Source organism: Mesoplodon densirostris, chromosome 12, assembly GCF_025265405.1.
Source record: "Mesoplodon densirostris isolate mMesDen1 chromosome 12, mMesDen1 primary haplotype, whole genome shotgun sequence".
Taxonomy (NCBI): domain Eukaryota; kingdom Metazoa; phylum Chordata; class Mammalia; order Artiodactyla; family Ziphiidae; genus Mesoplodon; species Mesoplodon densirostris.
The window spans coordinates 83,483,154-83,509,141 of NC_082672.1; the positions used below are offsets into that span (position 1 = coordinate 83,483,154).

A 25,988-nucleotide genomic window follows, 5' to 3' on the forward strand; every position below is an offset into this window, starting at 1 on the left:
ATAATCAAGTAAATATATATATATATATATATATATATATATATATATATATCCAGAAAGTTCTCAAAGAAAGAGAAAAGGAAAACCATAATCAAAAATATGCATGCATGTGCCTTAAAATAAGATAAATTATAATCCTTACGATCTGCAATCACCCCAACTTGTGGTTTGTAGTCTCTGTCTGTGATCTGCCAAATTGCAAAAGGGTCACTGGGAGTTTCTGGGAGAAGTCTGAATAGTAATATAATCGTATACGAAGTGGGGAGGCCATTGGGATGTAGATCTCTGTTGGATGAAACAAAATTAATTCATTAATAAGGATTTCTCACCAGAAATAGAGGATATTTTACTTTGGGCTAGAATCTCATCATGAGTAGTATTAGAAGTCGTTTATAATAATGTGGCTACATATTAGAAGGGGAAACATTTAAGAATGACCTCAAAATAGCAAACACTAAAGACCCATTATGTAAGCAGTAATAGATGATTTATAATCTGATAAAGTTACAAAAGTCTGGGAAATTGCCAAATGGTCTTTCATCCTACTGTTAATAAATCATTTTTTCTAAGCACATAGATAATTATAAAACTATATAATGATTTTAGGGTGATAAAACTTGTATCTAGGGATGTAATTTAAAGAGAGTAAATCTTACTAAATATATTTAATTTCCAACATCAGGGGTATGAGACCATAAGCAAGATGGCTTAAGGCTTTAATTGCGCCCTCCCTAGATCTAATAGTTTTTACACTTCCCTAGTCCTCCCTTAAAATCAAGTAAATCAAATAATCTCCAGAAGGTCACATGTTCCCCGAAACAAAACCAATAATAGATTTTACGGCCACGTACATTGTGATTCAATTAAAAGGAAATGTTTCTTGGCTCTAAGGCTGTTACAAGTAAAATGTGGCCCCATGTGTCCTTCTAGAATTGAGTCAGTCATTGTTCTGGGGGAATCTCTAAAGCAGAATTAATGGTTTTCTGTCTGAGACCATTTAATAGCACTATCTTCCTGAAGGTAGGAAAAGGGGCTTAATAATCAGCTCTTGGAATGGACTAGAGGACACAGGGAGGGGGAAGGGTAAGCTGGCACGAAGTGAGAGAGTGGCATGGACTTATATATACTACCAAATGTAAAATAGATAGCTAGTGGGAAGCAGCCACATTGCGTGGGGAGATCAGCTCTGTGCTTTGTGACCACCTAGAGGGGTGGGATAGGGAGGGTGGGAGGGAGACACAAGAGGGAGGGGATATGGGGATATATGCATACATATAGCTGATTCACTTTGTTATACAGCAGAAACTAACACACCATTGTAAAGCAATGGTTTTTAAAACAAAAATCAGCTCTTGGACAGAAGAGAAGCAACTCCTCCGTGGATTTTGACAGAGGGCACAGACTGTCTCTTGAGGTTTCGTGTCCTAGTACCACACTGCTAGTACTTCTGGAATATAACGCTGCCCTACTTTTTTTTTTAATTTTTATTGTAGTTGATTTACAATGTTGTGCTACTTTCTGCTGTACAGCAAAGTGAATCAGTTATACATATACATATCCACTCTTTTTTAGATCCTTTTCCCATATGTATAGCACAGGAAACTCTACTCAATACTCTGTAATGCCCTATTTCTTAAAGCATATGTTCTGGGCAAGCTGACACGATGTCATTTGTATGTCCATAAACTGACCATCTTCATAATATTCCACATTAAAAATAATTTCTCCATATTAATTCATTTCTCACCTAGCCCATTTTTCTCCTTTTTTAGTTAATGAGTGATTAGGAAAAAAATTCTTTAATTGCATTTATGCCTCTTTCAGCCACAAGTTCTGAATCTTAAGAGGACAGTGGGCTGTCCTAAGTTAAAATGTACGAATCATATCTTGAGGTGACAGAGTTAAATGCTGGGTACTTAGGTTCACTGATAAACCTAAAACTGCGAAACAGCGTGGTCAACCATAAAAGAGTTAGGAACTCACAGTGTGGCCACACTACAACAATACAATCTGTGCTTCCTTAAAGAATTGAGCTTTGGTTTTACTCTGAATTTTCCATCAGCTTTCTCAGAGCATTTCAAATTTCAGGCCTCACTGTCTGACCCTGTCCTAAGTTTTGGAAAACTTTACTTCTTCTTGTTCTTTTCCTCCATAAGATGCCAAACACATATTTTTTGACATTCAAGTGTTTTCATTCTAGTAAATAAAAAGTACATATTTTGGTTATTGGACCCAGGTACAAACTTTCATCAAGTAAAATAACCAACATCTAGAGCTACCCAACAGACTGCCAGAGCACCAGCCAATAAAAACTGTTGGGCTTCCCTGGTGGCGCAGCAGTTGAGAGTCCACCTGCCAATGCAGGGGACGCGGGTTCGTGCCCCGGTCCGGGAAGATCCCACATGCCGCGGAGCGGCTGGGCCCATGAGCCATGGCCGCTGAGCCTGCACGTCCGGAGCCTGTGCTCCGCAACGGGAGAGGCCACAGCAGTGAGAGGCCCGCGTAACGCAAAAAAAAAAAAAAAAAAAAAAAAAAAAAAAAAAAAAAACCCATCTAACCAGCATCCAGATTAAGAAATAGGACATAACCTGTTGTATTAGCCTAGTAGCTTCCCATGTACCCTTGTCCAGCTTCCCCCATTCCCTGCAAAGTGTAACTATACTATCCTGACTTCTAACACCGTAGGTTAGTTTGCCTGATTTTGAACTTTATATAGTAGGAACCACGGAATATACTATTTTGTGTTTAGCTTCTTTTGCTCAGCCTTTTAAAAAAGAGATCTGTCAAGGGCTTCCCTGGTGGCGCAGTGGTTGAGAGTCCGCCTGCCAATGCAGGGGACACGGGTTCATGCCCCGGTCCGGGAAGATCCCACATGCCGCGGAGCAACTGGGCCCGTGAGCCATGGCCACTGAGTCTGCGCGTCCGGAGCCTGTGCTCCGCAACGGGAGAGGCCACAGCAGTGTGAAGCCCGTGTACCACAAAAAGAAAAGAATAAAAAAAAAAAACTAATTGCTGCCTGTCAGATCACAGATCATGGACAAGCAAGGCCACTGCAGTCTTTCATCTTGTGGAGTCGGAAACACTGGGGAGAATGCCTCTTCTCATTCTGCGTTGATTCCATGCAGTCCCTCTGCACCAAGGGAGAAATGTTCAAAAGAAGAAGTTGCCTCCCTGTTTAAACGACCTCTCTTAGAAGCATAACTATAATCCTAGATTTAAATTCAAAAGGATCAGTAATCCATCGTATGGCGGACACAGGATGAGATTCTTGGGTCTCAGAGTAGCAAGCTTGAGTCCTAGTCTCCCATGTGACCCAATGGAACACAGTTAACCCAACTGTACTTAAGGAAACTAAACCAGGTCATCCATAGGACTCAATTTTAAAATACCAGGGTTCTAAGACATCAGCAAAGATTCCAAGCCTCAAAAAAGCATCTGGCCCGTGGTAAGAAAGAGAACTCCTGTTGTCACACTCACGCTGTAGGCTGATTCACAAAGGCGTTCTTCTGAAGCCTGTAAGATGAGTAGCTGGGAAAAGACCCTGACTCCAAAGAGACTCCTTGCACAAAAGCAAAATTCTTTTCTGTCAGGTTGTATGCTTCAAGCATCTTAAAACCTTTACATCAGAAAAAAAAATATTGAAATGAGTTCATTTTAATTATCTTATTGCTTAAATCCTGAAATAAATTAGCCCGAGTATGAACACTTACCTGGTGAGGTGTAGCCATCCAAATAAATGAGAGGACAACCTGCAAAGTACAGTGTTCTTTAAGTACGATTCACCAACAAGGTATACAAACATTATACATGCACAGAAAGCACCTGCATACATACATCAGGTAACAAACCTGTTCATTCATTTATAAAACATATCAATCTCACATTTTCTAAGTTATTTTGTGTAGACTTTCCACGTGTACATGAAATTATACTACTGACAAGTGTGACCATGCTTCCTGGACATTCTCCAGTCCAGCTGTAATTTTACAATGTTCTTAAGAATGGTAAGATTGGGGCTTCCCTGGTGGCGCAGTGGTTAAGAATCCACCTGCCAATGTGGGGGACACAAGTTCGAGCCCTGGTCTGGGAGGATCCCACATGCCACGGAGCAACTGGGCCCGTGCGCCACAACTGCTGAGCCTGCGCTCTGCAGCCTGCGAGCCACAGCTGCTGAACTCGCGTGCTACAACTACCGAAGCCCATGCGCCCTAGAGCCCGTGCTCCGCAACAAGAGAAGCCACCGCAATGAGAAGCCGCGCACCGCAAAGAGGAGTGGCCCCAGCTCGCCGCAACTAGAGAAAGCCTGCGTGCAGCAACAAAGACCCACCGCAGCTAGAAATAAATTAAAATAAAAAAAGAATGGTAAGATTGAATTAAAGGGGGGAAATTTATAGATGTTTTACAATAGATTAAAGAACTTTTACTGATGAGGATGATTATAATTTTTGTGACTTTCTGTTTGAATTAAAAAAATATCCCACAAGGACTCAGAGGCAAAAAATATACAAATCAATTTTCACTGCAGAGTAAAGGAGCTGTTACAGTGAAGGATTCCTGGACCGAATGTCAATATTACGACATAGTATGAGTGTGTTTCGTGTTTGGTAATTGCAATCATTGTTGCTTTTGTTGTGGTCATCCATTTACAATGCTTGGTGTCAGTTTATTTATCTCTTGTAAAAATAAAATATAGTGTGTGTGTGAGTTGTGAAAATAAAAAAGAAATCTAAAAAAAAAAAAAAAAGAACTTTTCTCCCAGGAAACTTCAGATTTGTGCAAGGGCAGGAGGAGTTTGTCGCCACCCAGTCCTCTTCTCTGCCAAGCCATGGAGGCTCACGCTGGCCACCAAACCTCACAGTGGCAGGTGTGAAGTGGGTCTCACCCTGGGCCCTGGAGCTGGGGCAGCACAGGGCTGCATCCAGGACCTCGTGGAATGCAAGGGGCAGCTGGTGCTCCCTGCTCACTTGCGCTAGTGAGACTCCATTCTGAGCTTCAGCGTAAGTTTTACAGTAAACCACTGACGTTTGTTTATTACTGCCGCCTCTAACCCGAGCTCTGAGATCTCAATATAATGTTTACTAGGGGAAAACATAACACTTAAAAAGCATAACCCTGCCTGGGATCAGGGGTCTAGACCAGCCACGCAACTGTCTCCATAATCTAAGACCCCAAGAATCAGAGTTCATGGATGAAGAGGAACAAACCAACTTAAATCATCCATCTTTTGTCCTTCACTGTATTTTAAGAGTTGAGCTTGAGGTCTCGGTATAATATGAAAAATCTACACCCAAGTAAACAAGTGGGAACCAAGTGACTTTCTACAGTGCACACTCACACAGGTCAGTTTTCTCGTGGCTCTCTTGAAGAACGGATGTTGACGGAACAAATACCAATTGATTACTAACAGGGAAAAACCTTCATCCCACGGAATGCTTCTATAAATGCATTTCTAAGTTGAAGATTAATTTTCTCAAATGTCACAGGCATTGGGATGGTGGGAAAAGGATATATTCAAACACTTTATTTCCATACAAGGAACATTACATCTTCAAGGCTAAAAATGGACCTCTGACAAGCAAACAGTTAGCATGATCTCAGTAGGAACAGTGATTCATCAGGCTCTCAAGTGGTTTCCCAGGATTTGTTTATGCACGGACTTGATCTCGTATAGGATAGGGAATGGTCTACTCCAGTGGTCCCCAACCTTTTTGGTACCAGGGATGGGTTTTGTGAAAGACAATTTTTCCACGGATGGCGGGCGGTGGCGGTTCAGGTGGTGATGCGAGCGATGCAGAGCGGCTGTAAATACAGACGAAGCTTTGCTCCCTCACCCGCCACTCACCTCCTGCTGTGCGGTCCGGTTCCTAACAGGTTGCGGACCAGTACCAGTCCGCGGCCCAGGGGTTGGGGACCCCTGGTCTACTCAGTAGTTACTTTTTCAAAACAACTGAGACTATGGATCCATGTGGACCATGACTTACTTGAAGTGGCAGTTTCACAGACAAATGTGATGAGGTTGTCCTCTATCTTCTCAAAAGATTCAAAGTCATCCACAATGAACACGTGCCGTTCGCTTGGTTTGCTGGCTATGTTGGCAAGTTCATTGTAGTCGACGTCAGCCACGCCAACTACAAAGACACTGAACCCTGCAGAGCAGTGTTTACAGAGAGAATTACATATCCGTTTTTCCATCCTTTATGGTTTAAACAATTCAAAATAAAATCTTATCAGAAATGATGCCATATTTTCTCAGCTAATGCAACAAGTTCTTTTAATTGACATAAACTCTCTTTAATGAATATGTACTTTTTCCAGGTCTTCCTATTTTCTGGCTTATAAAATTCAATTAAGTGGATTTCCTAAAATAAAGTCTTAACAATTAAAAGATGAACATTTTAATAGCAGAATGACTTAACGTGGTACTCATTTCCTTCCACACATCCACAGTCCTAATATACCCATTAATTCTGCAGCTGTCTTAGGCAACATTAACATTTCAAGCTCATGTGCCTCAGAAACCAACAATGGGCTCATTTTAAACTCTGAATTCCTGAAACTGATTTACTCAATAAACTCAGGCTCAAAGTCAGCACTTTGACCACTTTCAAAATGGAATCTGCAACTCCCACTAGCAATAAGCTTTCACTTATTTAGGCTAATACAAATAAACAAAGTTTTCCCTCCAAAGCTTAATTCAACAGTAGAATTAGTTACATAATTAGATATAAATAAGGTAACTTGAGAAGCAAACATTCATAACCCCAAAGTTAAATCACAAAGGAGCCTAAAATATACAGGAATCTGCTCAAAGTACATAACATAATGGCAACAACTTATAAAAAATCAGTACATAGAACAATCTCTGTTGTAAGAAGACAGTATGACTTAGCACTAATCACGACTCATACTTTTAGTCCAAGACCCATGTATGTGCAGATGACAAATTCCATGTAACAAAGTACTTTACAATTTACACCACAATAAATCACGCATAACGTAGAATTCTCTCTAAAATATATCCACCTTGGACGCTGCCTGAAGGATTGGGGTGTTAATGCAACTATAAAGACTTAGTTTCGTCTCTAATCATCCTGAATAACTAATCCAAAGGGCAATGTAACAAGGAGGCTTTCAGCATGTTTGATTGACAAGATCTACACCAGCAATATCTCCCTGAGGTCTCTCTGCTCCTTGTGGTGAACCTTCCAGCAATCTGTTTGGGGTCTGCATCTGCCAGGACATGCTAAACCTATGTCTCTCCTCGCATAGGACTGAACCAGCATCAAGATTCATTTATGCTATGGCAGGAAGCCTGCTCGAGGATCATCCTATTGCTGCTGTTGTGTAGGCTTCCAGCCACCATGGGGGACAGACCCTGAGGCATGTCTTATACAAAGAACACACCATGTCATTTCTGAGCAATTATCAAACCATTCCATGATGAAATGTAAACTAACATTAGAAGGGTACGGAATGCAGAGTAAAACAGAAACTAAAGTAAAATCACTAATTTGGGTCTTTTGCAATCATTCCTGAATGTTTGAAACTGTGAAAATAATGAGTGCAATCACTAGGCATCAAACTTATGCTTGCGCTATGTGGAAAACTAACTTACGGTTACCAGGGGGTAAGGAGGGGATGGACAAACTGAGAGATTGGGATTGACATATACACACTACTATATATAAAACAGATAACTAATAAGAACCTGCTGTATAGCACAGGGAACTCTACTCAATACTCAGTAATGGCCTATATGGGAAAAGAGTCTAAAAAAGAGTGGATATATGTATATGTATAACTGAATCACTTTGCTGTACACCTGAAACTAACACAACATTGTAAATCAACTATACTCTAATAAAAAAAATTTTTTTAATGTATGTTTGTGCTTACCTGACTGCTGGATGACCAAAGCCGCCTTCTTGACCTCGTCCTGTGACCGACCGTCTGTGACCACAACCAGCACCTTGGGGACATTCTTCCTCATACCACTCTCCCAGGTCAAGACCTTCTCCTTGATAAACGTGAGAGCTTTGCCTATAGAATGTGGCATGGAACACTTTAGTGTCATCTCAGTGAAAACTATCCAAGTGCCCTTAGCCACGCCCAACTGAGAAGCAATTGAATGTTAGAGTTACACTCCGCCTATCACTCCAAAGGCTTTGGAGGGTAAAGGTCTATGTACACGCTGATGAACTGTACCTGTTCTTGTGTTTCCTCCTCTGTACCGGATATTCTGGAGGGCCCCGAGGGCCAGGGCCTTGTCGTTGTATGTGTTCAGCTTAAACTCAGACTTGACCTCATCGCTGTACTGCACAAATGAGACCTGAAAGGAAAGGCGGTTTGGTGGTGAGGGTAAGTCACCTCTTTTAATGTTTCAATTGTCAAGTGATTCTTCTAGCTGCATAATGGGAAAAAGAAGTGCATTGGACCTGACGGAATATGGTATATGCTCTTTATAGCTAATATTATAACACTGACTACCGTTGTCTCACTAAATTCTCTAATTTCTGATCTTCAGTGAAAGGGTCAGTAATTGATATTAACAATGTACATGCACTGTATTTATTCTCTAGTATGTAAGAAAGGATGGGTAAAACTGGAGAGCAGTGAGATTCCAAGATTAAAAATGAGAACATACCATCTTGAGCTCAAATATTGGCTAAGCAATTGCTTCTCAGACAACTGACCCTTCGCACTGACCACGTCTATTCTTCATGGTAAAATAAAAATGGCACGTGTGTGATAATAATCGGCACTCATCACAAATTCAGTGACAGTGTGATTTAGTGGAAAGAATAAAAGCTTTATAGTCAGGATTCAATGGGCTCAAATCCTAGTGCTGCCAGTTAATAGCTTTGTGACTTTGGGTAGGTCCCCAACATCTCTGGGCCTTCGTTTTTTATCAGTAAAATGGAGATAATTATACTTACTTCTATGGCCAGTTTAAGGAATGAGAATCATGTATACAAAGTAGCTGGCACATAGAAGTTAATAAAATATGGCAGCTTTTTTTCTTATTTTTTTATCAGAAATCTTAATTTCTAAAATTCAAAAAAGGCTTACTTGCTCACCCTTTAAATTAAGACTGTAACTAGCCTGACATGTTACTCTTCTTCGGTTGGAATAACATCTACAGAATTATTTGGGGATTTAAAATTTAATATATTCCACAAAGCATTATAAAAGAAGACATGATTTGTTTATGAAATTCCACAAAGCACTGCATAAAAGAAGACATGATTTGTTTATCAAATTATTTGTGGTTTATGTAAAAATCTCTTATTTTCATCACATCTCTAAGATGTACCTGCCTAAATAAAGAAGAAAATTCACCAAGAGAAATGGGAAGGGAAAGAGAATTCAGAAAAATAGTCATACAATACAGTCTCTTGCCTTAAGGAGTCAATGATTTAGACAGAAGAGAATCACACAAATTATGACAATATAAAGAGATACGTGCCATAACAGCAACATAGACAAAACCCTTCAGGAGTCTGAAATGCCTAAAACTATCAAGGAAGCCTCTCCAGAAAGGGTGGAATTGAAGTGGGTCTTCAAGGTTGCAGAATTCAGGTAGTAAGTAACAGAGCCACTGGCCCTGAGTCCAGGGGTATGTTGGGAGTGGAGGAGATTCTCAGCTTTACTGGTAGGTCAGAGCTAAGTGAGGAATTATTCTTCGAGGTGTGTCATGGAAGGATTAATTTTTCTAAGTTCCCACTCTAGTAAAAGCAATAAATTTGGAGTGATTCCAAAGCAAGATAATTGGTAGTTATCACTGTAGGAAAACAAATTAATTTCCCTTTGAGTTAACAATGGCCTTTCTTCTTCTGGTTCAGGTAATATCTGCAATGTCATGATAGAGAGGGCAGGAGGGTTCCACACACACCCTCCAGTTACTATCCATCATGGAATCTCCTGACTTAACGGGGTACAACAATCACAATGCATTTAACTTCCAGAACCTAAAATGACCTTTTAGGAAAATGTATCATTGTCAAAAGATGTAAGCAGGAAGTTAGAGTTAGACTCCCCTAAATTCTGCAACAGGAATATCATCTAGCCAAGAGAATACCTAGAGGAATATTTATTTTTCTACTTATTTATCATTTGCACCCAAGTCCTTCCCAGAAGTCTATGTGTAAAGGAAAGAGAAAATAACAAAGTCAAACTGGAGTTTATACTGAAAAGTCTTTCTACTTAAAAGTTTGAAGGAAATAGCAAGACATTACAGATGAATAACCTTTGAAACAACACCCACCTGAATTCCAGCAGGGTTGATTTCATCAAAGGCTCCCACAGTATTGAAGATGAATTTTACAACTTTGTTAAAATTATCATCCCCGATACTCCAGGAGGCATCAGTCAAGAATACAATATCTGCCTTGGCCCCTTTGCACACTGGGGGAAAAACACAGAAGAAGCCCCAAATCTCATGAATTCTTTCATTTAAGTGAAGTTACACAACTGAGAAATGTAATCTAACACCCTGCTACTCCTCCAAGTGTGGTTCAACAGCAACGGCCTCGCCTGGGAGCCTGATTGAAATGTAGAGTCCTGGGGCCCACCCCCAGACTTCCTGCATCCGAATCAACCGTAGCAAGGTGCCGGATGATTCACGTGCACAGTGAAGTCTGAAAAGCGCTAGTCTAACTGGCCCTCAATTTCTGCTCTGGAGTTACTCCATCTGGTCCTTCTGCAAACATATGCTCCCACCTCATGGGATTCTTCAAGGAACTTCAAACAATAATTAAGGAGGAAATCAAGTGAAAAAACAACCATGCTCAGAACTTAAGAAGAGCCCTCGGTGGGTTTGGAGATTTTTGTATATGATTATCAAAGACTTGGTGTAGATAAGGTGTCTTTTCATTTTAAATTAGGCCACTAGAATCATATGGAGGGAGGGAAGGGATGGAATAAAATAAACACCTTTAATCAGAATCTTCAGACTTGAAAGCTAAAAATTCTGAAAATAAAAATTTAACATTTTAGTGATAAAAACTTACCGTGTAGAATGTATAACACCAAGAATGAACCCTAATGTAAATATGGACTTTGGGTGATAAAGATGTGCCAATATAGGATGTGCCATCCTGTGAACATAGGATGTATCAAACGTCCCACTCCAGGTTGGCAGGGGGGATGTTGAGAGTGGAGGGAGGCTGTGCATGTCAGAACTTCTGTGTACTTTCAGCTCAAATTTGCTGTGAACCTAAAACTGCTCTAAAAAATAAAGCCTATTAAGAAAAAAACCTTAACATGTCTTTTTTTTTTTCAAAATTCACAATCTTATATGTTGTGGAATACAAATACACCAGAGAAGTAAGTCATTACCACCGAAAAGGTAATGAACATATCCATCACCCCCAAAAGTTCACTGGTGTCCTTTTATAATAGTCTCTCCCTGTCAGTCCTCTCCACACCCCTTCCCATCCCCAGAAAATCACTGATCTCCTTTTAACATGATACATTAATTTGCGTTTTCCAGAATTTTATATAAATGGAATCAGACAGTATCTTTTTTTTTCCTCAGGCATCTTGCACCCAGCATCATGATTTGGAGATTCATCTATGCTGTTGCGTTTAACAATAGCTTGTTCCTTTCTCTTGCTGAGAACTCCATTTATTCCATTATTGCTTATTATTTCACTTTTTGATGAACATTTGGGTCATTTCCTGTTTTTTTCCAATTACCTGTTTTTTTTTCTTACAAATAAAACTGCTATGAATATTCATGTAGAAGTCTTTGTGTGAACATACGCTTTCATTTCTCTTGGTTTAGCACCTTGTAATGAAATGACTGAGTGGTACCATAGGTTTATGTTCAACTTTAAGAAACTGCCAAGCTGTTTCCAGTGTAGCTATACATTTTACATTCCCACCAACAGTGTATGATGGTTCTAGTTACTCTACATCTTTGCCAACACATGGTCATTTTTTTTTTTTTTTTTTTTTTTTTTTTTTGCTGTACGCGGGCCTCTCACTGTTGTGGCCTCCCCCATTGCGGAGCACAGGCTCCGGACGCACAGGCCCAGTGGCCATGGCTCACGGGCCCAGCCTCTCCGCGGCATGTGGGATCTTCCCAGACCGGGGCACGAACCCGTATCCCCTGCATCGGCAGGCGGACTCTCAACCACTGCGCCACCAGGGAAGCCCACACATGGTCATTTTAATTTTAGACATTCTAATAGGTTTAGTGGTATCTCATTGTGGTTTTGGCTTGCATGTCTCTCTCTAATGACTGATACTGAGCATTCATATATCTTCTTTGGTAAAATGTCTTTTCAAATTTTTTCCTCACTTATTAAAATTGGGTTGTTTATTTTTATTACTGTGATTTGAGAATTATTTATGTAATATGGATATAAGTATTTTAGCAGATTATGTGATTGGTAAATATTTTCTCCTCATCTGTGACTTGTCTTCTCATTCTCTTAACAATGTTGTTCAAAGAGAAGTTCTTAATTTTGATGAAGTACAATTTATCAATGATTTCTTTGCTCACATTTTTGGTGTGATATTAAAGAAATCTTGGCCTAATTTCAGGTCACAAAGACACAAAGGTTTGTAGATTAATTATTATATGTGGGTTTATGATCCATTTTTTAAAATGTTTTTTTTTTATTGTGGTAAAAGCCACATAATATAAAACATACTATTTTAACCACATTTACCTATACAGTTCAGTGGCACTAAATACCTTCACATTGCTGTGCAACTCTCACCATCCTCCATCTCCCTAATTGTTTAGCTTCCTCAACTGAAACTCCATCCCCACTAAACACTAACTCCCCATTCCCCCTCCCCACCCCCCAATGCCCTCCTGCCCCTGGCATCTACCAATGTACTTTCTGACTCTACGGATTTGACTGTTCTAGGTACTTCATTTAAGTGGAATCAAACAGTATTTGTCTGCACCTACTGTATAGTGGAATGCATTTTTAAGGTAAACTTAATATATGCCCTACAAACAGATTGTACCTTCTTTTTTTTCCCCTGTGTTATACAGTAGGTTCTCAATTAGCTATCTATTGTATACATAGTAGTGTATATATGTTGAATCCCAATCTCCCAATTTATCCCACTCCCTTTCCCCGCCTTGGTGTCCACATGTTTGTTCTCTACGTCTGTGTCTCAATTTCTGCTTTGTAAATAGGTTCATCTGTACTATTTTTGTAGATTCCACATAGATGCATTAATATATGATATTTGTTTTTCTCTTTCTGACTTACTTCACTCTGTATGACAGTCTCTAGGTCCATCCACGCCTCTGCAAATGGCACAATTTCCTTTTTATGGCTGAGTAACATTCCATTGTGTTTACGTACCACATCTTCTTTATCCATTCCTCTGTTGATGGACACTTAGGTTGCTTCCATCTCCTGGCTATTGTAAATAATGCTGCAATGAACATTGTGGTACGTCTCTTTTGGAATTATGGTTTCCTCTGGGTATATGCCCAGGAGTGGCATTGCTGGGTCATATGGTAGTTCTATTTTTAGTTTTTTAAGGAACCTCCATACTGTTCTCCATAGTGGCTATATCAATTTACATTCCCACCAACAGTGTAGGAAGGTTCTCTTTTCTCCACACCCTCTCCAGCATTTACTGTTTGTAGATTTTTGGATGATGGCCATTCTGACCGGTGTGAGGTGATACCTCATTGTAGTTTTGAATTGCATTTCTCTAATAATTAGTGATGTTGAGCATCTTTTCATGTGCCTCTTGGCCATCTGCATGTCTTCTTTGGAGAAATGTCTATTTAGGTCTTCTGCCCAGTTTTGGATTGGGTTGTTTGTTTTTTTTTTGATATTGAGCTGCATGAGCTGCTTGTATATTTTGGAGATTAATCCTTTGTCAGTTGCTTCGTTTGCAAATATTTTCTCCTATTCTGAGGGTTGTCTTTTCGTCTTGCTTAACATGTCTTTAAGCCAAAAATATTTACTGAATTCCTTTCAACAGTCTAGAGAAATACATTACTATTTTATCCTATAATAATACACTTTTAATTTTTAATTTTACTTCTTTAATAGGTTTAATAAAGCCATAACATTCTAGAGCCTTCTAAGAGAAAAGAAAAATACTTTCAATTAAATGTTGGAAACAGAATGTGGGAAAAGAATAAATCAGTAGTTAATTAGCTAAAATTTAATTTGATGAAGCACTGAGCATTGCCCCAAATTACTGAGAGACCAATCTTAATAGTTCAGTCTATGTCTTTTTACCAGTTCACTACAAGGGACAATTATGTCTCCAACTTTGGTGAATGGAAATTTTTTAGCTTTGTGTAATTCAGGGCCCTTCTCAGGTCAGAAGCCAGGAATTCCAAAGCCAAAGGGGTTACACTGCAAATTTAGCCCAAAAGGTTCCCAGTGCCTGTTGATGCCAGCAGCCACAAGAAGGAAATGCCCGCCATGTGACAATGGATTATTTAAGGCACCCCTGGACCTTCATCTGCAAAATCGAGGAAACAGAGCTCCAGCTGAAGAGGCAGACTGGTTTATGACTGGTTTTTTTAGATTGAGATTTTCAGGGATGTTACTTTTTCTTTTTTTTTAATGTCGGTTCATTGGTTTGTTTATTTATTTATTTTTGGCTGTGTTGGGTCTTCGTTTCTGCATGAGGGCTTTGTCTAGTTGCGGCAAGTGGGGGCCACTCTTCATCGCGGTGCACGGGCCTCTCACTGTGGCAGCCTCTCTTGTTGCGGAGCACAGGCTCCAGACGCGCAGGCTCAGTAGTCGTGGCTCACAGGCCTAGTTGCTCCGCGGCATGTGGGATCCTCCCAGACCAGGGCTCGAACCCGTGTCCCCTGAATCGGCAGGCAGACTCTCAACCACCGCGCCACCAGGGAAGCCCTATGACTGGTTTTATTCACACTAAAATGGGCCTGGAGCAGAAGAGCAAATGACTGGTAATCTTTGCCTGAAATTGAAAAACTCTTTAGCAGGAATAAGAGGTCAGAAATGTTCTATATCAACCGCATAAGTAAGAAGGCCATCAATCCCGATCAGCTGAATGCATTGCCTAAGAGCTGTACTTACCTTCCCGGGCTGGCGGAATCGTGGGAGGGGGAGGAGGTGTAGGCGGCTCTGTAGGAGCTTCTGTTGGTTTTACAGCTAGAATTAAAAATAATAATTAGAAAAATGTAACATGTGTACATTTCATATCTCAGAAAGTAAATTTTAAGAGCCATTTAAGTCCTCGATAACAAATCAAGTGTCATGGGCACCGACATACTGGGAATCCTATCTTATCCAAAATTGGTACCATTGGTAGTCACTCAACATTGACTACAATAGCACGAAGTGAAGCCCAGATGCAAAGGGAGAATGTAAGACCTTCAGATACAGTCAGATGAGCAAAGGTCACTAACACAGATACGTGTTCACCTTCTCACTGTCAGCTAGAGCCAGCTCTCCCTCCTTTAGGTCTTTCCTTACAATTACACCAACTCTAACAGGGCAGCACGGATCTGCTGCAGATAAAGGTGCTGAACCAGCTGTAGATGCCACTTCAAGGACCTGCCATCATGTCACTACTGCTGCTCGTAAGAAGTGTCACACAGGAGTCACTTATGTCTCCCACACCCAGAGCATCCTACTCTGAAGCCTTACAGAGACTCCCCAGATTACTCAAACACTTACTAGTATGTTCATTGACAGAGACACCTGGTCCCTCAAGATTTGGTGTCTGCACAAAGACAGTGACGCCGTAATCATCGTCTGGTGACAGGCCGGTGAAACAGTGACTGGTTTCTGATCCACGCACTGTAATTTCCTGTCCTCTTGTTCCTGATTAGGACAACAGAGGAAAAATGCCAGTGTCACCAGTAATTCTATTTAAAGACATTTGATACATCATTTTATAAATAGAATGACACCTTTACTGAAGTTTTAAATGTGGCTACTATGTGCTCCAGGTCATTTTTTTGCACACGTACCATCTGCAGGGCTTAGTTTTAGCCTGTAGGAAGTGGCTGCCCGGTGAGCTGACCATCTAACACAGAATGTATCCCACCCGACCTGGTAAGTTTTCAGATCTGTCACATTCAAATATACTACAAAAGAAGGACAGAAAGAAATAGATTTACTTCATAAATAAAGGCAAAAAAAGCATACTTTTCATCACAACACAATTTTAAAACTTCCACTGTGGCTGAAAAAAATGTCTAAAGTCTCACATTGTTTCTTCATAAGAAACATACATGAAACAAACACGAAAACATGGTATTGTCAAAACCTACCTCCCTTTCTATGACTGATTTTCAAGGGAAGGAAAATCCACATTCAGGCGTACCTCTGAGATACTGCAGGTTCAGTTTCAGATCACCAGAATAAAGCAAATATTGGTGCAATAAAGCGAGTGACACAAATATTTTGATTTCCCAGTGCATAAAAGTTATGTTTACACTATACCATAGTTTACTAAGTGTGCAATAGTGTTATGTCTAAAAAAATAATGTTCATACCTTCATTAAAAACACTTTATTGCTAAAAAATGTTAACCATCATTTGAGCCTCCAACGAACTGTAATCTTTTTGCAATAGTAGCATCAAAGATTACTGATCTCTGATCACCACAACAAACATAATAACAATGAAAAAGTTTGAAATATTGCAAGAACTACCAAATGTGACACAGAGACATGAAGTGAGCAAATACTGATGGAAAAAATGGCACCAGTAGACTTGCTCCATGCCAGGTTGCCTCAAACCTTCAATTTATAAAAAAACACAGCATCTTCCAAACACAATAAAGCCAAGTGCAATGAAACGAGGTCTGCCTATAGCCCCTCTCAATACAATGAATGTCAACGACACCTCATGAAACATAATAAAAAAAGTTTTCTGAAACGCTATCTGCTAAGTCCTCAAATGGCCATTAAAGCACGTGATGACAACAAAATCTATCTGCAAGCTGAATCAGTCATCATGGCATTTATGTGAAAACTTTCAATTAGATCAATACATTTAGGTAATATATGTTTAACATCGAATGTCAGGAAAAACCACATAGTATCCCACGTGGATAAAATCATAATTTTTATAATTTTTATCTTTTAAAATTCAAAATGTATTTTCTATGAAACAAACATATCTCATCATTATACATTTTGTATACTTGATTATATGATGTAAGTATTTGTTTAGCTGGACACAAAAGAGTTACCTACTCAATGCTGAGGAAACATGCGTAAGAAAAAGAAAGAAAGAAAATTAAAATAGACTGACCTGGTCATTTATACTACACTTTTTCTTACAACCACAAAAAGCTACGTGACTCACATGTAGTTCCTTGGTCCGTCAGAGGGACACTGAGTCCAGAATCATACTGAGCATAAACATTCACGTCATAGGTGGTGCTGGGGTTGAGATTGTGTAATGTGTATGATGTCATTTCTCCAACAAAGACCTCCATGGGCTCATTGGAACCTTTAATAACAATCACAAAAATACATAGAAATATGCCATCCCTAGTCTCAAATTTTTCTTAAAATCAAATAACTTATACTCAAATGATAGTATGAACACCATTAATTCCATATCCCTTATGCACGTGCTCCCCGTAACACACGCTGAATTACATGGTGAATACAAAACTGTGAGCAGAGACCGAATCCTTTTCCTTGTTATTCTCAAAGCATAGCACAGTAGCTAGCATGTGTACTAATGAATGTAGCATGTGTGTAATTAATGTTCTTTTAACGAATAAATCATCACACCATCAACTACTCTATAGACTCTCAAGCCTCTTCTTTAAGCTCCAGTTTGCCAACATAGTGCTTTGTACATACTGGGTGCTCAATTAACATTTTTCTGTTGTAGAGATGATTTAAGAACGTCTATCTCCCACTCCATTCCATGCAGTGTGGTTACTGAAAGTCCTCCACCTTGAAGTTCCCTCTCCATTTCTTACACAGGCTCACATATCCTTACACTTGCCTTCTCTCCTTTATTTTTTTTCTAGTTCACATCCTTCCTGGGTGCATGGAAGATACCCCAGCAAATTTACTATAAAAGTATTTTGCTTCCATTTTGCTAAACATATAGACAGAAGATGGAAACATAGATGGCGAATAATTTAATAGAGGGAATATCCATTTAGGTGAAAGTGTCAGTGGGAAGCCAAAAGAAAGCCTGTCGTGAATAAACTAAGATGCACATGCCCCAAATGGAATAATATCTTGACCTAATGGGAAAAATACACAAGTTTATACTAATTAAGTACTCATTATTTCACAATCATAATAACATATAGGTTGTCTGAACACACCTTCAATTTGTGCAATTTTATGAACCAGATCAGATGTTTTAGTCATTCAGATTAATGGGAGTTGCATCTAAACCCATAGCAACAATGATACTTTAGACCATTGGCTTAAATACTATTTCCAGAAACGTTACCTCTGGTAGGAGAGGACTTGATGTGATAACTGAGATATCAGGAGAATCTAATCATGGGGGATGCAACAAAGAACACCCTCATGCACAAATAACCCTCCAATGCATTTCTAAGATGATAAAGGTGCTTCCTTACCCACTGGCTTATACACAATTTTATATCCAAGAACGGGAGATGGTGAAGGATCCCAGGACACTCTGAATCTCGTATACCATTCATCTGAGATGTGTATGTTCTGAGGAGGAAGTAATCCCACTGAAAACAAATATTGGCACACATTACTGACCTTTTATTGACAAACGAGGAGAGGGCACAGAACTTTATGAGTATTGACCATGAATATTGACAGTGCAGCCTCATGAGAGCAAATTAATAATATCCCATATTGTCCCACTCCAGAAAACAATTAAAAGGTATTGAAATGTTCACCAGAAAGCTTAGTAGTTTTCCAAATGCAAACAGCAAATCAAATGGACTCAGGAACTGGTGATTTCTAGAACTGGATTCAGAATTATAAAAAGTAAAAGAGATCTCATACCATTTTTTTGAATGTTATAGATCACAGATTGTTAGAGCCAAAAAAAAATGATTTACAGACTATTTAATCCAACCATCTTACCACAAAAATAAGATATGATTTGCCCAAGACCACACAGCTAGCTAGTGACCAAAACGAGGTTCTTCCCCAGCACCACTATAACCTCTACCAACATAACCTAGAGTAAATCCTCACACCTCCAGAGTACTACCCAACTCTATCCCCTGTTAGATCAATGCTGTGAGGTAGCCTGTTAGTCAGCCACTGAGTTATTATTCACAGCATTACACAAATAAGGACTTAACTTCAAACACTCTTTTACAAGAGAAGTCAGAAGTGGCTTTGGCTCTTCCTAGAAAACTAAAGATCTAGTAGAGATTTTTGAATGTTCTTGATTAAGCATAGAATTCTGAAATACAGCATTTCCTCCAGAAAAATACCAAAATATATTCTGAAACCTAAGGGAAGAGTGAAAATGGGAGGCTGTTAAATTAAAATCATCTTGAGTTGCTAGATGGAGTCTGTGTTGACTCAGTCCTGTAGACAACAGGTGTCAATAAATATACAAATTCCTGGCCTCCAAAGACTGAGCTGAAACACTCTGGTCCTGCTTTTCTCTCAGGAGTTTTCAAATGTTACCTCTCCCAAATCCTGTAATGTTGTCAAGATCATTTAAGTAGAAAAAGAGTTTGGACAACTAAGTGTAGCAAGGAGCCTGAAATCATGTCACTTAAGTGGATTTTTGCTGAACGAAGTGGAAAAGTGTCTTACCCATGTCTCCCAGTAACAGAACCCAGTGGACCCATGGCCCAGCCCACCTTCACGCTCAGCCAGGTACTCTCAACTTCGGCTGCGCACTAGAACTTTGGCAGGTCTGGACCACTTCTAGACCATTAACATCAGTATCTCTTGGGGTGGCGTCCAGGCGTAAGCCTTTTTAAAGGTCCTCAGATGATTCCAGCAACCAAATTAGAGAACTTTTGATCTAAACCATAAGAAACTGCCACCCACGCAGGATAGAAAAGGGGCCTGAACCCTGGTAATCCATTAGTACAATAGCAAAAATATTTTTTTTTAAAAAGCTAAATTTGTAAGGACAGAAGATGATTACCAATCATCTTGCTTCTTTTTCATGACTTAAGATTCTATGGTGATGGGGTCTTTTTTGCTGACACTTAATTGACTGAGTTAACAGCTACAGCCTTAACTGATACCACCCAAACTAAAACATTATTCAGTGACTAAGCAGTGGTTTTCCAAAGAATAAAATTCTCTCAAGAAAAGCAAAATATGCAGATTTGTGTCTCATTTTCCTTCTTTCAGTGGACCTTTAAAAAGTTAATAGTAATGTCATAGCATTCTGACAAAATTCAATATCTAATACAAATATTAATGCAGTATTAATGGAGTGTCTGAGATGTATATACTCAAATACTATCAAATTTAAAGATTATAAAAGGTTTAAGACATTTACCAGTTCTTCCATTTCCTGTCAAATGGGTACCATCTCCATCTTCATAAACAGCAATAACAGTAATTTTATATGGGGTATCAGATTGCAGGGGCTGTAGCATTACATTGTTTCTTCTGCCTGGGACAGTGGTCTGCAAGGGAAGTTAAATTATGAAGTTATCATCAGCTAGAGGACTTCCAGATCAATACTTTTGTATGTATTGCCATAAGCAGTAGTGTTTTCTTCATGGATTCCTTTTCTTGCACAGTGCTCAGGGCGAGGCAAACTGTCTACCACTGTGCAGCAAGGGAAATGGGTTTAGAGTCGGGCAGGTCTCAGCTCAAATCCCGCATCAGTCACCTCCCAGTCTTGTGGCTCAACATCTCAGAGGATGAAAGGCAGTATCTCCTACAGCACCTCCACACACGTGACTGAGCACCCCTGTGCACCCCTCCTTCCCCACTCCTCCATGTGTGTCAGTTTCGTGGTGATCCTTCCACAAATATGCACCCTGTGCCCACCGTGGGCCAGGTGTGGTACCAGCTGCTGGGAGCCCACTGGGGAGCAAAAGCAGACTCAGTTTCTGTCCTCAAGAGCATCAGTTTTGGCTTCCCTGGTGGTGCAGTGGTTAAGAATCCGCCTGCCAATGCAGGGGACACAAGTTCGAGCCCTGGTCCAGGACCCACATGCCGCGGAGCAGCTAAGCCCGTGTGCCACAACTACTGGGCCTGCGTTCCACAACGAGAAGTCACCACAATGAGAAGCCCGCACACTGCAACGAAGAGTAGTCCCCGCTCACTGCAACTAGAGAAAGCCCGCGTGCAGCAACGAAGACCCAGAGCAGCCAGACATAAAATAAATAAATTTATATTTAAAAAAGTATCAGTTTTGCTAATATTAATTAGGGGAAAAAGAGGAAATGGAAAATACATTCAGCTGCCCCCACAAAGCGCAAATGAACCAGGCAGACCTCTCAGTCTCTCTTCCAACTCTATGCTTTGCTTCTACAAAAAGCAGGGATCACTTAAACCATGAATTCCAGCGCGGAGTCCCCTAATTCCAAATGGTGAATTGGGAGGGAAATTACATTTTTAATGTTTTCAGAAAGTGACGGGAAATTGCGTATTTGTCCATGGCAAGGCTGAATAAACACTAAAGCAGGAGCTTCTCTGCTTTGGCAAACTAAGTGTGGTCATACCGCTACCCCATCTTGATCAGAAACTCTTAAATGGCAGTTACATGGGTTTCTGATTAATAAAAATAGGAGCTTGAATTAAAGCCTAATATATCAAATTCAAGTAGATGTCATATTTTATAACATGGGGATAATGAAGGGAGAACCATCAGAGAGGATGTATGTGGCAAGATGGCTGCAAACCACAGACCTCAGTGCCTTACAATCAACATTCTGTGTAAGAGTCTACTAAACTATCACATCAATTAATCACTAGAATTTCAAGAAAGTAGTGAGTTCTTGCATCCATAATGGATGGATATACATACTGAGGGCTAGGAGGAAGTTAGAAGAAATGTGAATCTGGTTCTGGAGTGACAAAATATGACACTCAAAAAGTTTAAAGCTAATGTGAGAGCATGTATACTCCAAAACCAAAGTGTACCCAAAAATGTTAAATTCAGAGAAAAGAGAGCTTGATTAGCCCTGGAGTATTGAAGGGAGACCTTGCGGAGGAATTAGATTTCAAGAAAGGTTAAGATTTAGAGAGTCACATAATTCAACATTAAGTTAGGTAGCTCAGAATAATAGGTATCATGTTTCACCAACTCAGTTCCTATGGTATAATTAGATAGTTAGAAATACACATTTTTATGAGATAAGATAATTTTTCAACATGTGTTTAGAAGAGAAATGAGCCCAAAGATACTGATCGTGCAGGTGGCCCCAATATCACATCAGAGAAAGACTCAACTGTAATCACAGCACTTCCTAAAGAAGAAAGCTTCCTTTCAGCCTCCAACCAGGTAAGAGATTACAAGATGCTCAAATGAATGAGTAACAGACTCACATATTCATCAATTGGGTCACCAACGGTGGGAGAATAAATGATCCTGTATTGCTGAACCGGCCCATCAGCGTGGTCCCAGGCTACCGAGAGGCTGTTGGTTGTCTCCCCAAAGACTCTCAGATTTCTTGGTCCACTTCGTGGTACTAAATAAATAAATACAACAGGGTTAGTTTCCTGTCTGTGACCATAGTGGACACTGGGGTGGAGGGAGGGGCACGAAAGAACAGAACCCAGGGCAGAGTAACTGTACCCCGGTACCTCACGACTCTCTGGGTTGCTTACTCCCTTATGACGAAATACACATCTACAGCTCTAATGTGAAACCATAACCAGTAGAAAGTACTGCATTCAGAGCTACGATTACATGCTGAACTTCCAGTGACAGAGAGCTAGGTCTGAACGTGAAAGTACAGACTGGGAGAGAAAGGGATTGTTTTAACTGCTATAAGCACCTCCTGTTTAATGAAACAGAGAGGCCACGCCCTAACACTTCCAAAGTGCCCAGTTGGTGAGAAGACCCACCGCAGGCAGAAGAAGGGAAGAAACCCCTCCTTTACTGGGGTCCAGATGAGAAAACGGCCAAACAACATGACTCAGCTGGGAGGGCAGTCATGGGCCCAAGGCTCCAGGCTGAACGTGACTGTGGGCAACCCAGCGCTGCCCTCACCTGCACAAGGTAGAGGCGATTCCCCACACTCCTCAGTCACCCCGCCCCACCAGGCCTCCCGCCCCAAGTCACAAGGGAACCCGGTGGAGAAAGGATTTCCGCCTCACACGTGCGGCCCTGGGCGGGGCTGGGAGTCCCCTCTGCATCCGAGTAGAGGGCAACGATGTCCACGGAATAGGGTGTGTCCGGAATCAGCCGCTCCAAGTGCACCGTGCGGGTATTTCCAGGCACCACGATCTGGAGGAGAGGACACGCCAGATTCTGCTTGACCACAGCCCAAATGCTTACCGAGTCTTTTATTAGTCAGCATCATAATGTTTACAGTAAAAGGCTGAGCCCAGCACAGCAGAAACCACCTTCTGTGCTACCTCATGAGATCTGTCCAAGCCACACTGTTAAGGGCAATTTATCCTCAGAAATTTCCTCTCCAGAAAAGTTAGTTCATACTTGACCCTTAGTAACTTCAACTATCTCCCATTTGTGTTCATGATACAGGTTCTCAAATACAACATCCAGGGCTCATGATAGTTACCCAAAAGGATCCCAGATGTTAGATACACATAAGAAAAGGGACCACACACACACACACACACACACACACACACACACACACACACACACACACTGGTAAAATAGAGAGCTACTCCATGCAATGGATAAGGGCAGTACTGTCTGAATGTGTCCTATCATACACAGGGACATACAAATCAATGTTCTTACGGAACACATCTATCGCTCCTCATTTGTTTACCTTTGTTCATCGTCATTGTTTATTTTGGTAAAGACTTGTAAATTAAATTAGTCTATAAATTTACTTTCCCATAGGTGTTCTATCCCTTGTCAAATCAGTAATTTCCGATCTCAAAATTATTAATCTACTTAGAAAACTGCATAGTCCTATGGATTGAAGATAGATTGGGCAACTTGTTAAGAGCCCAAGAAGGCAAACTTTAAGGTATTTTCATAACAAAGATGTGTATGTTACAACAAAAGCCCATACTGACAAGGTCTAGCAGTGATTTGCATTCACTGCTGGGGCTTTTAACTTATATAGCTAATTTGCATTTTTCCAAAATCCATTTTTGCTAACTAACCCTATAGTTAATACACCTACTTTAATTCATCAAAAGCAATCATTTAAGCATTACACATGGGCATGCCCGTGGCTTGCATCCTCACAGGCAACCAAACAGGACACAAACTTGAGACTAAGCTCATCAGGAAAGGAAGTTTCCAGGAGACCTGGTACCACACCAACTGACTTATTGCTCCGGGCCAGCAACTAGAGCAGGAGGCACAGTAAAATCTACAGCATTCTTCTGTCAAGCTCTACGACGACAGCATGACTTACAGATTCCGAGGGTCTCGAGCCATCCAGGGGCGAATACACGACGCGGTACTGCTGCACCGGCCCCGGCGCCGAGCCCCAGCGAACGTCCAGGCTGTTTGGCGTTGGATTGTACACTTGGACGTTTCTTGCCAGCCCTCTCACCACTAAGGAAAGAAAAGCCAACACATATTTCTTACATCTGTTTATATATGTCAAGCTTTTGCTATCACTTCTCCAAAACTTCTACTCTGTAACAGGATAAAATACTGTCCCCCTTAAACTTCTAATTATCTACACACAAAAGCAGATTAAAATTCTCCAAATCCAAATGTAGTCAAAATTAGCCAACTATGTCCTTGGTCTATATGGAAGCAAAGTTGTTGCCAATAAAAACAAGCTAGTAAAAGTACAATAATAGCACTGGGTTGGCCATAAAAGAACAAGGGGCAAGAGACAAGAAGCTTCAGTTTTCCAACACAGGTAATGGAGAGATAGAGAACAGGATTTTATAGCTCTGCCTTCTAGGTGAAAACCGACAACACCGATGAAGCCATCTAATTCCATCAGCTACATTCACCCATTCATTCCTTCCCATTCAACAAATAGATACTGAATGTCTTCTGTGATTGAAAGAAAAGGCAAAAGGAGGGAGAAAAGATACACTCAGTTCTCAGTTAACTGCCCCAATAGGGACTTAGAAAACATGCAAATTAAATCCATGTATTAACCCCAAACTCTAGTTTAGCCAATAACATCATCTTTCCAGATCACTAATCTTTTGCCAAAAGAAGTCGTCTGCATTTGCTCTCTTTTAGCCAACAGCAAGTGTATTTTTAAAGCCAAAGAAATATTTATAGGTATGCCCCAAAGCCTTTAAGCAGTACAAGAAAGAATTGTAAAACCACTATACGCTGATTTCTCAAGATGTTGATGGCAAATGAAAGCACACAGATTTTCAGCGCCAAAAAGCACTTCATCAGCAAAGCAGAGAAATGTGCGATCAAGTAATGTGACGAACAGATTTCAACAATTGACACTACGAAAGCCAATTACAAAACACTGCTTCACACAAATGTATAAGGCACAAAGCAAAGCTCACGAACTTTCGTGAGTGAAACAATACTGGTGATTACCTACACATTTATAAATCCTGAAATTATCATTTCAGAAGAAGAATGCCATTATAACTTTTTATTTCATACACTAAAATATTAACAGTTGGTGGTGTTTGGATGGTAAACTATGGGTAATTTTTATGTTTTTGTTCTATCATGAATTTTCCAAATGTTCTTCAATGGGCCTATATGGCCTTTACACGGAAAAGCAAAAGGTATCGTGAAAAAGCTATATTTTTCGGCCTTCTTACTTACATGTCCTTCCAGTATCTGATGTGCGTCCTCCATCACCTTCAGAATAAACGGGAACTACTGTAACAGTGTATGCGGTATCTGGCTGCAGATTCCTAAGAATGGCATAATTGGTATTCCCAGGGATTGGTACCTAAAGATTTTAATAAAATGTAAAGTATCTGAGTTGAAAAACTTGTAAAAGAAATAATACTTTGAATAATA

The 25,988-nt window shown here is 40.2% G+C and overlaps 1 protein-coding gene across 4 annotated transcripts in view; it reads right to left on the reverse strand.

Moving 5' to 3' along the window:
• COL12A1 (collagen type XII alpha 1 chain) overlaps positions 1–25,988 on the reverse strand; it is a 115,410-nt gene that overhangs the window by 26,636 nt on the left and 62,786 nt on the right. For all 4 annotated transcript variants that reach the window (XM_060114360.1, XM_060114359.1, XM_060114362.1 and 1 more), the window contains 17 exons: positions 25,788–25,917; positions 24,439–24,581; positions 23,195–23,324; positions 22,421–22,563; positions 20,418–20,547; positions 18,541–18,660; positions 17,289–17,435; positions 15,944–16,060; positions 15,648–15,794; positions 15,045–15,119; positions 10,265–10,404; positions 8,206–8,329; positions 7,897–8,040; positions 5,982–6,146; positions 3,711–3,749; positions 3,478–3,616; positions 143–285 (listed from right to left, as the gene is read on the reverse strand). In XM_060114360.1, coding sequence (XP_059970343.1) covers positions 143–285; positions 3,478–3,616; positions 3,711–3,749; positions 5,982–6,146; positions 7,897–8,040; positions 8,206–8,329; positions 10,265–10,404; positions 15,045–15,119; positions 15,648–15,794; positions 15,944–16,060; positions 17,289–17,435; positions 18,541–18,660; positions 20,418–20,547; positions 22,421–22,563; positions 23,195–23,324; positions 24,439–24,581; positions 25,788–25,917 — 2,176 coding nt within the window. The remainder of the gene's footprint in view (positions 1–142; positions 286–3,477; positions 3,617–3,710; positions 3,750–5,981; positions 6,147–7,896; positions 8,041–8,205; positions 8,330–10,264; positions 10,405–15,044; positions 15,120–15,647; positions 15,795–15,943; positions 16,061–17,288; positions 17,436–18,540; positions 18,661–20,417; positions 20,548–22,420; positions 22,564–23,194; positions 23,325–24,438; positions 24,582–25,787; positions 25,918–25,988) is intronic.